The sequence below is a fragment of the Cataglyphis hispanica genome, chromosome 14, assembly GCF_021464435.1.
Source record: "Cataglyphis hispanica isolate Lineage 1 chromosome 14, ULB_Chis1_1.0, whole genome shotgun sequence".
In the NCBI taxonomy this organism is placed as follows: domain Eukaryota; kingdom Metazoa; phylum Arthropoda; class Insecta; order Hymenoptera; family Formicidae; genus Cataglyphis; species Cataglyphis hispanica.
Genome location: NC_065967.1, coordinates 798,271 through 814,065, shown reverse-complemented (window position 1 = coordinate 814,065; position 15,795 = coordinate 798,271). Strand labels below are relative to the sequence as shown.

Below are 15,795 nucleotides of genomic sequence, written 5' to 3'. Positions count from 1 at the left end.
CAGTGATGCTAGAGATGTCGGAGTCCGGAGTCTGAAGTGATCTTTCCCACCACTCGGCCGTCTTCCTTGAGCGTGCTCCGTTTTGACACTTCAAAGCGTTTCAATGACCAATCAGAGCGAAGAAATAAGAGTATGTATTTTTCGTTTACGTTGCAGATTGGATAAAAGCAATTCGTGCTTTCTATATCTATATTGGGATCAAAGGAATTCATCTACAAAGAATACACATCGGTGAGCCGCATCTAGATATTCGTGCATCATGACATAGAATTACGTTTGAGAACTGTGGATATTTGAAAAGTATAATAAGAGGTAAACAAACAATAGATACATGAAAAAAAAAGGATTTAAAATATTTTATAAATATAATAACGTGAAGCTCATCTTTTGAGAAAATTATAAAAAAAGGAAACAACACACTAACAATAAGTAAATCGCACATAAGCATATTGCAAAATTCTTATTTATTATAAATTTTATTTACAAGTTTAAGCTGATTTCTACAAATTTCAACAATTATAAAAATGAAAAATATTGAGATAAAAGCAAGAATTCAGGATATTGATCTTGCTATTTTAAAAGCCAAAGAATTGAGTAATAGTGATGGACAAATAATAACGCAGCATGATATTTTCTTTAATGCAACAAAATCAAGATTAAAATTACGAAAATTTGAGGTAAGAGTGATTATTATTTAATTACTTATTCAATACATCTATTCAGCATATAAAAATGATTGAACATATTTTTCGCAAAACAATTGTACAATATACTTGTGCATAAATATTATATATTGTTCAAGAATGGTTTTTTTTAAAGATTAAAAATTCAAATCATTTAAAAATTATACTGCATTGCTATATTATTTTTTTATATTAATTTTTATTTTCTTCTGTGATATATAGGATGGTACTGCACAATTAATTTCCTACATGCGACCCAATACAGCAGGACCGAAAATATCTCTTTATGACAAAGCATCCATCGATGCAGATACTGTAAACTTAATGGAACATATTTTGTCGAGTTCCATTGGTGTGTCAGGGGTTGTTAAAAAGACAAGACATATATATATTGTTGGGCAAACACGAATACACATTGATAATGTTGATAATTTGGGCAATTTTATAGAATTAGAGGTTTGTGAATTTTTCTATTGTAAAGCTTTGTTACTAAAAATAAATAATTTTAATGATATGATGTGTTAATATAGGTAATGATGCGATCAGATGATAAGAATTTATCAGATTGCGACGAGGAAACCGCAGAGAAGATTGCTGTTGATCTTATGAAAGCACTATCAGTAAAAGAAGAAGATTTAATCGCGGAAGCGTATGTAGATTTACTCAATCGTGCATAATGGATTTTATTTTCTGTATAGATGTAAAATAATGATTAATTTATATTGAATCAAAGATAAAAAAGCATAAATGTATTTTTCTACTTTATAAGATATAATTTTAATAAATAATAATTTTTACAAAACCTAATTTTTTCTAGAAAAAGATAAAGGTAGTGTGTACTGACTGTCGATAATATTAATAGGTAATATTTGTCGTACACTAAACTACTGATTGGTTGCTGTAGTAAGAAATTTTTGGAACCCTAGAAATTCTCTATTTGGTAACCAATCGATATGTTCCACGAAAATTTGTACCAATGGAACATCGCCTATAAATATGTCTCATATTGAATTGAATAGTTTTTTTATAATCGCGGAACACATATCATGTTTTGAAAAGTACGGTTAAGAAGAGAAATCCTTTTGTTTTTGTTTATACGATAATATGTAATATTGTGATTTTTAAGAGCGTAGAATATAAAATAAAATTGAATAATCTTGCAATAGCGAATTTCAATTTTTCTATCCATATTTGAATTTTACACATATCTCAAAATGTCGTACATGTTATCGCATTTAGAAAACGGTTATCAAGTTGACCAAGCAATTTTATCAGAAGAAGATAGAGTGGTGGTGAGTTTTTCAGTGTGATATTTCCTTCAAATTCAAATTAACTGCAACAGAATTATTATTCCAAGTTAGAATTTCCATAATTGTAAATAACATTTTTTACAGGTTATTCGCTTTGGACATGATTGGGATCCAATGTGTATGAAAATGGATGAAGTGCTCTATAATATTGCAGAAAAAGTTAAGAACTTTGCTGTTATTTATTTGGTGGATATTACAAAAGTACCAGATTTTAATAAAATGTATGTATGAATTTATAGCATGATTCATCAACAGTCATAACTAGTTAAAGTTATATTAATTAATTTTTAAATTTAAAAGAGATAAATCTAATTAAAATAAAATTGAGTTAACTAATTGGAGCTAATAAAAATGGATTGTAAGAATAACGATTATACATAACATGACGTGATTAATAATATGATAATACAAAATATAATAATATAATAATACAAAATATTATTTTTTATAGGTACGAATTGTACGATCCTTGTACAGTGATGTTTTTCTTCAGAAATAAACACATTATGATAGATTTGGGCACTGGAAACAATAACAAAATAAATTGGACATTAGAAGATAAACAAGAAATGATTGATATCATCGAGACTGTGTATCGAGGTGCTAGAAAAGGTAGAGGTTTGGTAGTTTCACCTAAAGATTATTCTACTAAGTATAGATATTAATTTATTTAGGAAATACATTGATATTATTATTGATAAAGATTAATATTCTATTTATTGTACATAAAAATAAAAAGACTTGCAAATTTCGAAAATCTAATAAATTTATGTGTGATTGAATAAACAATGTATTACATTCTCTATTGTAATTGTATGGTGGTATGCATATATCTTAAATAAATATAAGTATAAACACATGTATAAAATATATCAATTCTACAAGCTGTAGAAATGTATATACAATTCTTATGGACATATGGATATATTACATGTTCTAATTTCTTTGCTTCTATTATTTAATGTTTTTCAATTCTAGCTGGACTAGAGATTGTTTAAGATAATAATATCTGATAATAATGCTGGTACAGTATTACTTAATACATTTTAGTGTCATATACATTCATATGGGAATGTTCGCACAGATTTGTGTGTATTTAAAGAATGTATAAAGTTATATTCTATCCTAAGAATTCTTATAAATTTTTTGTCAACATATTGTTTATTTACATATATTTATGATTTATATTCTGGCCGAGTATAACCTGCTCTGATTATTATAATTTAACACATGTAAATTACAATCATCAATATAACTCAATCATCTCTTTCACATGTCTGCAAAAAAATATAGATTTCATAAATCACTGTTGTGAAAAAAATATAATGCATGATTCATGCAACATAAGATTTCAACAAAATCATATAAGGCTTACTGTTCATTGCATATTGCGTGTTATCGCCAAGTATATCTTGTGCTGATCTTGAACAAGTTAGTAATGGAAAATTTTCCTGTTTTAAATTTTCTTTACTTAATCTATACGATGAATTGTTTAGTGATTTATAAATGACACAATCCAAAGTTCGGGATTTTCCTAAAGATAACATTTGTCAACACAATGTTTTTACAAGAAAACTAATTTTGATATATAATCTGTCCTACTGACCTACAGAAATGTGACGAGTCTTTATATTTATGGAACCCATTGATTTGTATTGTCTCAAACCTTAAAGCAAAATTACACAAACTAAAATCTCTTACACGATATAAAACCGCATGTATACATATGAGTAGTATTGAACAGAGTTGCGTTCCTTTTTACCGCCATTTAATTTTTAGTATAACATATAACAGTTTAGATTCGTGAGATTTTATTCCAATCTTACCACTATCTATTACGTTTCTTCTTTGGTATTTTGTTGACCAAGGAAAGAGATTGTAGATTGATTCCAGAGATTCCATAGATATGGAGTTATGTTTTTTTACTAGAACAAATAAATGTACACAATTTTAATTACACATTATATTAAATAATAATGGAATAGAAAAATATAAATAGTTTTGCAATATAGAACCTTGATTAAAAAAAAAATTTATTTTATATTAGAATAAATTTTTTTATGAAAACAAATTTTTGCTTTAATATTATATTCCTAAAAATATTACTGAATTATAATACAGTTCATTCGTTCCATATCACATCACTGTGCAATTTAAATGACCAAAATGAATAATGTGTTACAAAGTTATTCTCAAATCACATGCAGTGAGGCAATGAGCATATAAGCGTGTTAATCTAAGAGAATATTATTTGCTAAGAGATAAAACTAATAGATAATGATTAAATAAAGCGAAACCAGGTGAAAACATAGCAGGAAAAGATCACAATCCAAGCATTTGTTCCTACCTCATCACGTATTAGATATAGTTGAAGAAGAGACTCTCATTCTGTAGTACAAAATAGAGAGATTAATTATTAGATAGATTATAGATAGATTATTACTACCGTGCTTTTTTTGATACTATTAATAATACTAAAAAGAATAATCTCCAATCTATTCTGTAGAGAATACAAAGTGTGTGTATATATTTATATATATATATATATTACGTACATGTTTCAAGATTGTTGACTAGATTTGTATCTGAATTCGTTGTATCTTTGATTTTAGAGATATTTTCGTATATTGGATCAACGGGTGGTGGTTTATCTACAAGAATATAGAATCATGTGAGTTTTTATTATATTTAATTGATAAATATGTGTTATATGAGGATAACATATAAAAGATACTTACAAGTTTTTAAAAAATAGGGATTCTTGAGTACTTGCTTTATACAATTATATATATAAGCATATTGACTCTGAAAATATGAACATGAACTTTTTGTATTATACAATATGTTCATAAGAATATTAATATGCAGCACGTGTTTTAGAGAATTGGTGAAAAATAGATAATGTGACTATCTAATCTATATAAAATGTGTATAAAGTTTAATGTTTTCTTAGCAAAAATGTCGATTTTATAATTTTGTAAGTTTTACAATTCGTTTTAGCTTAAAAACCAAACATTTACAATAATGCAGTTTACTTACTTCTCTTTGCACCATATTTATTCTATGATGTCGCAGTCTATATACAGTACCGAAGACGTCTAACTTTCTATTATCTCTAAGATGTTGCAGGAGAATATCTATCGCTATTAATGTTCCTGTTCTACCGATGCCTGCGCTGTAAGGTATAAGAATATTTTTATTGTTATTAAAAAGTTAACAATTCTAATTATTTAAAACAACTGTAATTAAAATGCAAAACAGCATTAATCCATTTATTAATATTTTGAAACGATATTTTTATTTATGTGAATGTGACTTTTTAAAACATTTAATACAGATTCTATTAATATACATTTTATTAGCAATTCTTTTTCATGCAGAAATAATGTAATTTTTTTTTACATATAGATAATAATATGCGTATAAAAAAATTTTTACAATGAACATATTGATAGCAAAAATTTATAAGAATTTATAGTCGACAAATGGATATTTATGCTGTTTTACGATGTTTAAATTATATTTATTTATACCTGCAGTGAACGACAATGAAACCTTTATTGGCACTAATATTGCGACGTATAATTTGACAGAAATTAATCATTGCGTCAAAATCTTCCGGAACATCGTGATCAGGCCAATCTTTAAAGTGCAAGTGAGTAATATTTCTTTTTTTATTCTCCTGTAATATTTTATTATTCGTATTATACTTTTTGCGCATAAAAGTTTTTTCTATATAGCTTTTTATAAATATGTTATTCATGTAAAAACTGAACCTTTTGTAATACAAGTGTTCTTTGGGTATGTGTCCTAAAATCTAATTCGCTTGTACATCGTATTGTCATGTTCTCGTATCGGAAAGTTTCCCTAATAGTCGGATAGTATTGATGGCATTTTTCCTGAAAAAAAGCGGATCAATGTGCGATAAAAATAATATTGTGTGAATTATATCGGCAATCGAAGAATTTACTTTGCCCTTCTCGACCAACTGTGTTAGCATAACTATAATATTAATATTGTATTGATCGACCATCCTCCAAAAATCATAAGTAGTTTCCTCTTTTGGACCTTGACAAGCAATGTATTCGTCCTCTCCCGTGTATCCCTGAAATGTAAAATATAAAACTATTTGCATGAATATTTACATTAAATATACAATTTTGATTTAAATCAAATTAGAAAAGTCTCTTTTTTTTTTAATCGGTTACAATTTTTTTATAAAATTTTTATATTTTTGTTAAAAAATTTGTTCAATTTTCTCTCTCTTGATAAGAAAGATCGTACGCATTATATACATACATCATATAAAGTGCTTACCCTGATGAATGATGCGTTGATATAATCCGTGTTAGGATCGTTATCTATCACTTCCAGCTTTACTCTTGAGAAATCATCTGAAAGTATGAATCATGTTTAATCCACGTGCAAGTATATATATGTGTGTGTACGCATGTATACGAAAAATAGAGATAAGAGTATTCCTACAGGGTAAAATGTCAGAGTAGCGATTTTTTTTTCGATTAGCCTGTAAGCAGGCGGTGTTTGTGGGCATTTGTAAATCGACGCTGAGAGTCTGAAGCAGTCGAAATTCATTGCTCAATTTTCCAGGATTGTCGACCAATTGTTGGCAATGGCTAATGAATTTTTTTCTAGTGAACGGGGCAGGTACAGGCGAACCGGGCATGTCAGAATGCAAAAATCTTCGCAACACTCTGAAATAACATAGAAATTGTGAATTTTTATATATGACATATAAATTAATAAAATATTACGTGAATATATTTTCTTGTAAATTTAAACAATAAATGTGTAAAAAATAATCAAAATAAGATATATAAAATATAAATAATTTTATACAAATATGAGATATATATATATATACGTAATATAAAATAATAAAATAATATATATAGACACACACACACATACACACACACACGTGCGAACGTATATAAAATAATAGGGATTACAAGAGTAATCACTGAATGGGATCAACGTCTTCGTTAATGCTTCAACGAAGGTCATCGAAGTAATGAAGAACATAATAGATGCGCAATAGCATTCGTGTTTTATATATGCATATCTTTTCTTACTGTAGGTAGACACCGCCGGTAGCGATTCATTCATTATAGTAGGGGAACAATAAAAAACTTACGCAATAAGCATACGCACTTGGCTAGTAACGAATATACTGACTCGATTCTCCAGAAGGTCGAAAGAGTCATAGCCAAATTCACGGCGAGGAATTTTATAGCGCTCTATTACAAAGATACTCTATATCTCTATTATATTCACTTGCATTTCTCTCTCGCCCGTTTAAAAATATCCATGATAAAAATACTCGATTCGAAGTTTGAACTCGCGATAGTTCGCGACAGACACCTCGTCGTACACTGAGTCCACAATACGTTGTATATCTTAGCGTGCTTAGCTATGATAGACGTGTGTGCATCGAGCGACCTTGCTCACTCTTTACAGCTATATAGTTCTCCTCTGAGTCATGGAATAAATATTGATCATTGTTCATAAACGCGTGTACCTGTCCGTTTCAAGCTTATCATATGGCACATCATCGCGATAGGATTTCGATTGGTCTCAAAATAATATTAATAATCTCATATCAATTCATTGTTGTAGTTTAGAATTTTCAGCGATTACAGAAATTTTATATATCTTTTCTTATTTTAATACTACTTTTATAGAAAGGATTTTCCGATGATGATACAGCTCGAGATGCATGAATTGAAAATGTCGCGTTTAATCGAAATAATAAGTCAATTATCTTCATCATTATACACATTATCGATTACGTCTGTTCTAGTATATCAAAGTAATAACTTACATGTATGGCGAGCATTTTCGCACAAGCAACATCATCGTTATCAGTATTCCAACGACAAGAATTCCGAAGACTGTCCCAATCACAAGAGCAACATTCAGCTCCGCGTCTAATATTGCAAAATGTAAAAAAAAAAACGAATGAAGTAATGAGTATTTTTTATTATGTAAGATGTTCATACGAGCGAGATTGATCATCGAGACTATACGTGAAAATGACACAAAGTAGTACTCACTCGTTTTTATCAGAAATACGTCGGAGTCGGTGTAACCACCATAAGTAAACGCTCTCATTCTAACGTGATACCACGTGTCCGGCTTAAGAGGTCCGTTGCAATACAATTGCTCGTCCGTGTTGGACGAGATTTCCTTGCAGTCGATGTCCTCACCGATTGTATACTTGATGGCTCTTATGTTACCGTACTCAGCAATGTGGTTCCCTAAATAGAAAAATTACAGATATTTAACAATGCATACGCATGTTCAGATTTTTTTTCACTACTTTGTCGTTCTATATCTCCGTGTATTTAAATGTATCACCTACGATAAGAATCCCATTGCGGCCATGTCGCTTGATACGTTATGGAGAATTTCTTTATCATCGCTTCCTCCCAGGAGGACACATTCGGCCAAATCTTATTCTTTAGATCAAACCTCGTGCTTGATTTAACATTATTGTATCCCTTTTTCGATACCATGATGGCGTAATACTTGATATCGCCGTTGGTATCGGGGAACAAGGGTAGTAAGATAGAAGCCGTAGTTGTGGATCTGCGCGCCTTGTACGGATCTATGGTAATCGATTTGATGTAGTCATCGTCAGGCTGTGGTGGTACTAAAACATAAAAAGGATCTTCTAAATTATAACATTCATTATGAATAAAGAAGATACGATTACATCGTATACAGAATGTTTGTTAGATCTTATAAATAACGGCACAATAAAGTAAATAAATTGATATAATAAAAAATGGTTCAAGTTTTGAATTATATACTAGCTCTGAATTAAATATATTCATACATACTGCCGGCAGGATACAGCTTTTTTTCACTCATTGGTTTACTGAGAGTATCGACGTTCATAACTTTGGTGGATATCGAAAAAGTATAATTGTACTCTCCTTTCAGTTCGTTGAGATTTATCAAGCACATATAATCGTTGTCGATGTACTCCATACATTTGTGTATTTTGTAAAGGGAATGAGGTGGGTATTTGTCTCTAGTACCGTAAACCGATACATTGAAGAATTCGAATTCACCGTTTAAAGAACACGGCAGGCCCCACATTACAATTGTATCTAATACGTTACTATTACGCGAATTTTCTTTAATAATGATGGACGAGGAATTGAATTTCGATATTGCCTCTGGAACTGAATACAATAACACGTAATATTTAATGTAATATATTTAAATAACATTTAGAAAAAATAGCAGAGAGAAGTAAAAGTATTTATATTTTTAAAATCATTAAATTTTTTATATATAATTGCATCAATATTTTACTAATAAAATTAGTTGTTTGTCAACAACTATTTATTTATCTCAAATTATTTCTATGTTTTTTTTTTATAACGAAATTTTATTTATAACAAAAAAATACTTTTATTTCGTATATTTGGCAGACATAAAATATTAGATATATATAAAAATATCTTAGTGTTTTAAAAGATAATAATAATTTTGTTATAATGAAATACAATGATAAAAATAATATATACCTATGCTATCGGTTTCAACATTTTGAGAAATGCTACAATCGCTCCATCCTGCTCCTGTTCTCGCTCTCATGCATACAGTATAGTTTGTATATGCTTTTGCCTCGAGATAACTGTAATCAAATGTACTTCCGCTTACATTATGTTTTATAGAATTCTTCGATTCTTCACGAGGACACCAATTCGGAATCGGATAAAGTGGTTTCCAATTAATTATTATCTCAAATTCTTCTAAATTACCAGGCAAATATTCTGGCGGATCCCAATTCAAAGTGAATTGCGAGTCCGTAATGTTGTCGAACATAAATTTCGGAGGAGATGGCACTGAAATTATAATTTGGAGTTACATTAACATGCTAGCTAAAAAAATCACATACTATAACTAATTATAATTATACTGAAATATTATTAACGTGATGAGAATAATAATGTACGCTCACCACTTTCCAGTGTCGTAACATTGATCCCGTGGCTTAATTCGCTGTATCCTGCTGCATTAACAGTATGTGCCCAGCAAATGAAATTTGTAAAAGGGCTCAGATTGTCCACCGTCGTATTTACAACAACAATGGAAGCTGCAGCTTTCTCTTTATCAATTTGCGTTATAGCATGATTACCCTCAGGTTCGTAACCACTCCCATTGCTTCCTGTTTCATTACATATAGTTACTATAGTTTCCAATATGCATTGATTGTTTTCTTTCTTGATCATCCAGATTATCGTTATGTTATTAACGTGTCTAATCGGTAAGCTTGGAGTATGTGATTCTGGTGGATTTGTTCCTAAAATATTAAGAATATTTTGATATTAAAAATAGGATCTTTATACTTGAACAAAATACAATGCTCGAATTTAGATAATATTTAGCATAAAATATGCAAAATATATATACATATATACATACACACACACACACACACACACACACACACACACACACACACACACAAAATAAGCAGATATGAAAAAAATTCCTTACTGGATTCAAGTGTGGTACCGCTTTTAGTCGCTGTGTTTCCATCAACGTCGTTTTTATTCACAGCGTTTACATATACTTGATATGTCGCGCAAGCGTGCAATTTCGGAATTTGTATGCTCGTTTCCGTAGTATTTTCGTCAAAGTATTTATTTATAGTTACGTGATAATGCTTTAGGCAGAGTGTATCATATTGTGGCGGATTCCACTCGACGAATAGCGAAAAATTTCCAGATGTTATCGTCAAATTTTGCACCTCTAACAACTCTGCAAATTGACAAAATATCAGATTTGTCAAAAATCTAATCTCCTAGAATTAACGGAAATTAAATGCATAACGAGAGAAAAAGAGAGTACTACTTTAACATAGTTTTAATTCAATTTATTTAAATAAGATATATTGAAAAGTATATATTCTCGTAAGTAATTTTGCTAAGAAAGTATTGACTGCTAAATATTGATTTGTGCAAACTTTTTCCAAGAGGAATAACATGCTACTGTCAATCACTCTCTGTTCAATTTCCGAAGCAGTTTATACTTACTCGGTGAAGCTGTCCTCACAGTTTTGTTTACACCGGCAGATTGTACAGTTTGCGTTATCGTTTTGATAGTAAAATAATATCGCGTGCATGGTTCAAGATTGCTGGCAATGTAATTCGTAGCGAGGACCGTGCTGTTGTTGCAAAGTTTCGCGACGCATTGTATAATAAAATAATTGGACACGCATTTTTCGTGTACTACGGGTGGTTGCCAAGTTAATCGAATAGTGTGAACGCTGACGTTTACACTTAAATCAAGCACATCTCCAATTTCGGAAACTGAAAAGAAGAAGAGATTATTGATAAAGAGAATATCGATTGAGTTTTTTAGTGTAATTTTTAATTTTGAATGAGAATATGTACATTAGACATAAGACAATTGTAGACTTACTATTATAATCTGTTGTTTCCGATAGAGTGACTCCATCAGATTCCCAACAATCTGTAAGAACTTTTACGGTAAATGTATACGATGTACACGGATCGAGATCAGTGGCGTTGTACCATGTATCAGTTTCATTTGTCTGGTTGCAGTTTTCTCCAACGCATATCTCAATCCGATATATTATCGAGACATTTGACATCGAGTCCGTCGCATCATTGCAGGGAGATTCCCATGACAGAGCGATCCATTCTGTACTTTTATTGTTTATCTTCAAATCAATTACCTCTCTTGTATCCACTAAAAACAAAAAAAAATTATAAGATACAAATAAGCAGGATGCTTCACGATAAAATATTCTGCATAAAATAATTGCTAATATCTTTTTGAACAATTAAGAAAATTTTTTTATATATTGTATTATTAGAGATTTTAATAATAAAAAATTATGAAGAAAAGAGTATTGTATGTTTTATCATTATTGAAACTTTTATCAATGATTTTATGCAAACTTTATCGTGAGACACGACAAACATATTTAATTCTTATAAGTGTCAATAATTTCTGAAGATTGCTTTACCGCTTGCGTTTATTGGCCACATCGGATCACAAATCGTACTGTTATCCATAAGAGTCACATTGTCGTATACGACAGTAGTAAACTTTGATTGCGTTGTCTGATCGATAATCGAAGACGATGAAAAATCATCGGTGTCTAGCTGGGAATTAGTTGTCATAAATTTGATAGTGGATTCACTGCTAGATTCATAATTCGCGATTGTAAGATTCTCCGTAGGTTCAGAATCGTTACTCGAGAAATTTGTAATATCTTTCGCTGACTCAGTATCGTAACTTATAAGATTTATCGTCGATCCAGAATCATAATTCGATTCAAAAGTCGATATCGTTGTCTCTTGCGATGCACCATCGTCGCAAAAAGCGCAGAAAACGACAATGAATAATACCAAGAAGTTTTCAAGGATCATATTCTATTAAATGCTGCAAGTAGAAAAAATCGATTACTAATGGAAAATTATTGATTTGTCTTATCTTGATTTCATCATTGATAAAAATAAATCGATATATATTATAAGCATGTAAAATTTTTTTATATTATTAAAACATGTAATATATTTTGCAACAATTATATATAATCTGCCATACGTATTGAATTATTTTGAAATATTTTTGTAAAATAATTTCAATAAAATTAAAAACTTTTATAAATTAATTTATTAAATATTATATTACTAGTCTTTATCAATTATCAAACCAAAATATATAAAGAGAATCAATCATTCTTTTAAAATATCAAAAAAAAAAAATTTGCCTTCGCCCTTTTTTTATTATATTTTTATTATTTACTTATGCTTTCTCTTTTTTTTCTGAAAATTTATATTATATTAATTATTTTAGATCAAAGATATCTTTAAAATAACAAAGATTCATATTTTTTTCCAATTTTATTTTTATATAATTCTAAATATAATTTTTTTTTTCTAATAAAGGTTGCAACGCAATATTTTAAGCGAGTATCATCGCTGCAAGAGCTAAAGATTTCCATTAAAATGAAGCGCATTCCGATTAACACAGAGCGGAAATGATTTGGAAAGTTATGATTCGCAGCGGTCATATCTATTTCCTTTCGCGCTTGTCGAGAAAAGATTGCATGTGCGTGATTATTATACAAGGATGCGATGAGTTTCTTCTCTTCAGAATTTAATTTTTTCTCTTTACATATATGTCTAGTTACATATATACTCTAGTGAGTGAATGAAAATTATTTTTATTTCAATAAAATTTATATTGAAATTTCTTCTTGAGAACATGGAATATTGAAAAATCTTATATCTAATGAATATTGATACAATGAGAAATAGTCTCACATATTAATGTATCATGTATCAGGACATTAATGTTTTATTAATATCATTAATCCGGACACTAGAATTATCACTGAAACTCCGTAAAACACTAAATTCTTCCGGGTTCGATTAATATGGGCGTCTTCACAGCTTGGATTAAGGAGGAATAGTACTCGCACACTGTCGATCGCGAAAAGATAATTTACGCACGCGATATCATCGGTTTGTGGATCTTTCTCGATAATACTGTCGGTAAAACGTCAGAGTCACTCTTTCGTTGTCGTTGTTGACGCTTTCGATAATCATTGCCCAACTGCGCTCGTTGACAGCCTTCCGCTCGGTTGGTTGCTTGTCTCCGCTCTGGTAGTTGATATCACTGATAAAGGGCTACAGTCCACTCTCGTTCGAGAGTGCACTCTTTCGCGGCCACTTTATTAATCAAATACAAGCGCCGGCAATCCATCCCCCGCGATATATTTATTTTTTTTTTTTAATTTTCCACCATCCGCGCGAAGAACGGGACGATAGGATAACAAACATAATCGCAATTTTTGTATTTCTCATCGATAATTCTGTGATACATTAATATCTGATTCCGCGAACTAATATCCGCGCTAGTCTCGCAATCATACATTTTTTTATTCGAAAAGTGAAGAGTGATTTGAAGAGTGATAATATCTTTTGCATTATCGATTATTGATTATCTCTTTTGGTTGAGAAAGCTTGAATTTTTAGAAATGCACGATCTTTTTGGTTGAAAATTGATTGCATTTTATTTTACAATAATAATTTCGTGGTTCAAGAAATTTTAAATTTTTTTTGCATAAATTTCAATTAATACTTTTAAAATATTTATTTAATCATGAATATTTTATGAATAATTTTAATTCACGAATCCCAATCAATTATTTGAAACGGTCGATCTGATGATTAAAACGACTTACTCTCTCATTTGACACAATAATCAGTACGCTATTTTAATGATTCAACGATTCCAAATGATTGATGAAAATATCGCTTATTGATCAAAAATTGTCTTATTTCGATAATGTAAATACTTACATATATTGGTGATTATTTTCGCTTCAATTTGCATTAAAAATATAACAGTAGCACAAGTAGTTCGAAGTTATTTGTGCTTATCGTATTATAGGAAAAATGACAATTTTATCTGAAAAACTAGGCCTCTGTAAATCATTTTGACAAGAAAGAAAGCGTGTATATATATATGTGTGTGTGTGTGTGTGTGTATATCGTGTCATATGATATCGTATCGCTTATATTTATCAATTCAATTTGTTTTCTTTCGCTGCTACGTTGTACTGTTACCTCGTTATCATTATTAATTACATTTCAAAATGTTATTTATTAATAATTGTTAAATTATAATATTATTATAATATTAAAATATTATATTATTATAAATTGTTAAATTATAGAATAATTTAGCGACTGTCATATGAAATTTTAAGAGTAGGAAATTCTCGTGCAACGGCAACATTGAAGAAGATTGTCACTTATTCTATACATATAACAAATATTAAATATATCAGCAACAAAGTCTGGAATAAAAATTCAATTAAGATAAAATTCGATTTAAATTAGATAAAAAAATACTTTTAATAAAAGACGATCGCTCATAAAAACTTAATGTGAAATTCAAGCTCATATCTCTCACGTGGAAAGTTTTAAATAATATTGCATTTATATATGTTTGAATAAAATAAATTAATAGATAGATAAGATAATTGGCATATAATGGAATTTTAAGGATCTATTATTTAAATTTAGAGATACTTACAAGACAAAAATTCTTAGATGACTTACATAGATGAAATATCGATTTAAATTAGAAATATTTGGAAATAAAAGATCGTTTTTATTTTACAAGTAAGGTAAAATAGAAATGATCTTTTATTTCCAAATATTTCTAATTTAAATCGATATTTCATCTATGTAAGTCATCTAAGAATTTTTGTCTTGTAAGTATCTCTAAATGTAAATAATAGATCCTTAAAATTCCATTATATGCCAATTATCTTATCTATCTATTAATTTATTTTATTCAAACATATATAAATGCAATATTATAAAACTTTTCACGTGAGAGATATGAGCTTGAATTTCACATTAAGTTTTTATGAGCGATCGTCTTATTACTTTTATTCTCAAGAAAATATATGTATTCACATCTCAAATTTACCTGAATACTTCTCTCCATGTATTCAAATTTCCAAGATTGATGAACGACGCACAGACAGAAGTCAAAAAATAAATTAATAAACGCACTTAATCGCGGTAAAAAATAATTCACAGGAATCGCCCATTATAAAGTGCGAAAAGAATATAGCCGGTAAATACGGGTCCACGGCTCCGGTGGCATCTGCTTACGAAGCGGAACTTGAAACCATATGCTTCTTCAAAGCGCAGCGACCGCCACTGGACTGCCCCCACAAAGATCGTTTGAAATAGCATGGCTATGGT

At 29.6% G+C, this 15,795-nt stretch overlaps 3 protein-coding genes across 8 annotated transcripts; 2 read left to right on the top strand and 1 right to left on the bottom strand.

Moving 5' to 3' along the window:
* Nucleotides 1-174: 174 nt before the first annotated feature.
* LOC126854464 (uncharacterized) lies at nucleotides 175-1,435 on the top strand. The gene is made up of 4 exons (XM_050601237.1): nucleotides 175-312; nucleotides 488-677; nucleotides 906-1,139; nucleotides 1,214-1,435. Exons 2-4 carry the CDS (start codon nucleotides 525-527, stop codon nucleotides 1,358-1,360), a joined length of 534 nt encoding a protein of 177 aa, XP_050457194.1. The 5' UTR covers nucleotides 175-312; nucleotides 488-524; the 3' UTR covers nucleotides 1,361-1,435.
* Nucleotides 1,436-1,542: 107 nt separating this feature from the next.
* LOC126854466 (thioredoxin-like protein 4A) lies at nucleotides 1,543-5,586 on the top strand. 2 transcript variants are annotated; one of them, XR_007688108.1, is made up of 6 exons: nucleotides 1,543-1,975; nucleotides 2,078-2,214; nucleotides 2,445-2,605; nucleotides 4,606-4,664; nucleotides 5,114-5,175; nucleotides 5,533-5,586. XR_007688108.1 is itself a non-coding variant. In XM_050601239.1 (3 exons), exons 1-3 carry the CDS (start codon nucleotides 1,898-1,900, stop codon nucleotides 2,656-2,658), a joined length of 429 nt encoding a protein of 142 aa, XP_050457196.1. In that variant the 5' UTR covers nucleotides 1,543-1,897; the 3' UTR covers nucleotides 2,659-2,941. The 2 variants fall into 2 exon arrangements, 1 of the variants encoding a protein (XP_050457196.1); XM_050601239.1 differs by lacking the exons at nucleotides 4,606-4,664; nucleotides 5,114-5,175; nucleotides 5,533-5,586 and having other exon boundaries at nucleotides 2,445-2,941.
* LOC126854441 (receptor-type tyrosine-protein phosphatase beta) lies at nucleotides 2,948-15,795 on the bottom strand. 5 transcript variants are annotated; one of them, XM_050601186.1, is made up of 23 exons: nucleotides 15,523-15,795; nucleotides 14,374-14,482; nucleotides 12,027-12,445; nucleotides 11,456-11,746; nucleotides 11,068-11,343; nucleotides 10,529-10,792; nucleotides 9,990-10,331; nucleotides 9,553-9,873; nucleotides 8,857-9,204; nucleotides 8,376-8,666; nucleotides 8,068-8,271; nucleotides 7,836-7,941; nucleotides 6,479-6,705; nucleotides 6,311-6,387; nucleotides 5,964-6,098; nucleotides 5,770-5,892; nucleotides 5,527-5,675; nucleotides 5,033-5,168; nucleotides 4,732-4,798; nucleotides 4,549-4,644; nucleotides 3,820-3,918; nucleotides 3,600-3,659; nucleotides 2,948-3,527 (listed from the first exon to the last, which is right to left on the bottom strand). In XM_050601186.1, the coding sequence occupies exons 3-23, from the start codon at nucleotides 12,430-12,432 to the stop codon at nucleotides 3,328-3,330; spliced, it is 4,218 nt and encodes a 1,405-aa protein (XP_050457143.1). In that variant the 5' UTR covers nucleotides 12,433-12,445; nucleotides 14,374-14,482; nucleotides 15,523-15,795; the 3' UTR covers nucleotides 2,948-3,327. The 5 variants fall into 5 exon arrangements, with proteins under 5 accessions (XP_050457143.1, XP_050457145.1, XP_050457142.1 ...); XM_050601188.1 differs by lacking the exons at nucleotides 14,374-14,482; nucleotides 15,523-15,795 and adding an exon at nucleotides 13,333-13,800 and having other exon boundaries at nucleotides 2,948-3,270; nucleotides 3,369-3,527; XM_050601185.1 differs by lacking the exon at nucleotides 14,374-14,482 and having other exon boundaries at nucleotides 15,515-15,795.

What these genes read in the sequence shown, in the direction of transcription:
- LOC126854464 (XM_050601237.1), top strand. Translation starts at nt 525, where the DNA reads ATGAAAAATATTGAGATAAAAGCAAGAATTCAGGATATTGATCTTGCT. An exon ending in TAAAATTACGAAAATTTGAG is followed by an intron (nt 678 to 905) that starts GTAAGAGTGATT and finishes TGTGATATATAG; the next exon opens with GATGGTACTGCACAATTAAT. An exon ending in GCAATTTTATAGAATTAGAG is followed by an intron (nt 1,140 to 1,213) that starts GTTTGTGAATTT and finishes GTGTTAATATAG; the next exon opens with GTAATGATGCGATCAGATGA.
- LOC126854441 (XM_050601185.1), bottom strand. Translation starts at nt 12,432, where the DNA reads ATGATCCTTGAAAACTTCTTGGTATTATTCATTGTCGTTTTCTGCGCT. An exon ending in CGGTACCACACTTGAATCCA is followed by an intron (nt 10,332 to 10,528) that starts GTAAGGAATTTT and finishes TTAATATTTTAG; the next exon opens with GAACAAATCCACCAGAATCA. An exon ending in AAGAAACGTAATAGATAGTG is followed by an intron (nt 3,660 to 3,819) that starts GTAAGATTGGAA and finishes TTTTGCTTTAAG; the next exon opens with GTTTGAGACAATACAAATCA.
- LOC126854466 (XM_050601239.1), top strand. Translation starts at nt 1,898, where the DNA reads ATGTCGTACATGTTATCGCATTTAGAAAACGGTTATCAAGTTGACCAA. An exon ending in CAGAAGAAGATAGAGTGGTG is followed by an intron (nt 1,976 to 2,077) that starts GTGAGTTTTTCA and finishes CATTTTTTACAG; the next exon opens with GTTATTCGCTTTGGACATGA. An exon ending in GTACCAGATTTTAATAAAAT is followed by an intron (nt 2,215 to 2,444) that starts GTATGTATGAAT and finishes TATTTTTTATAG; the next exon opens with GTACGAATTGTACGATCCTT.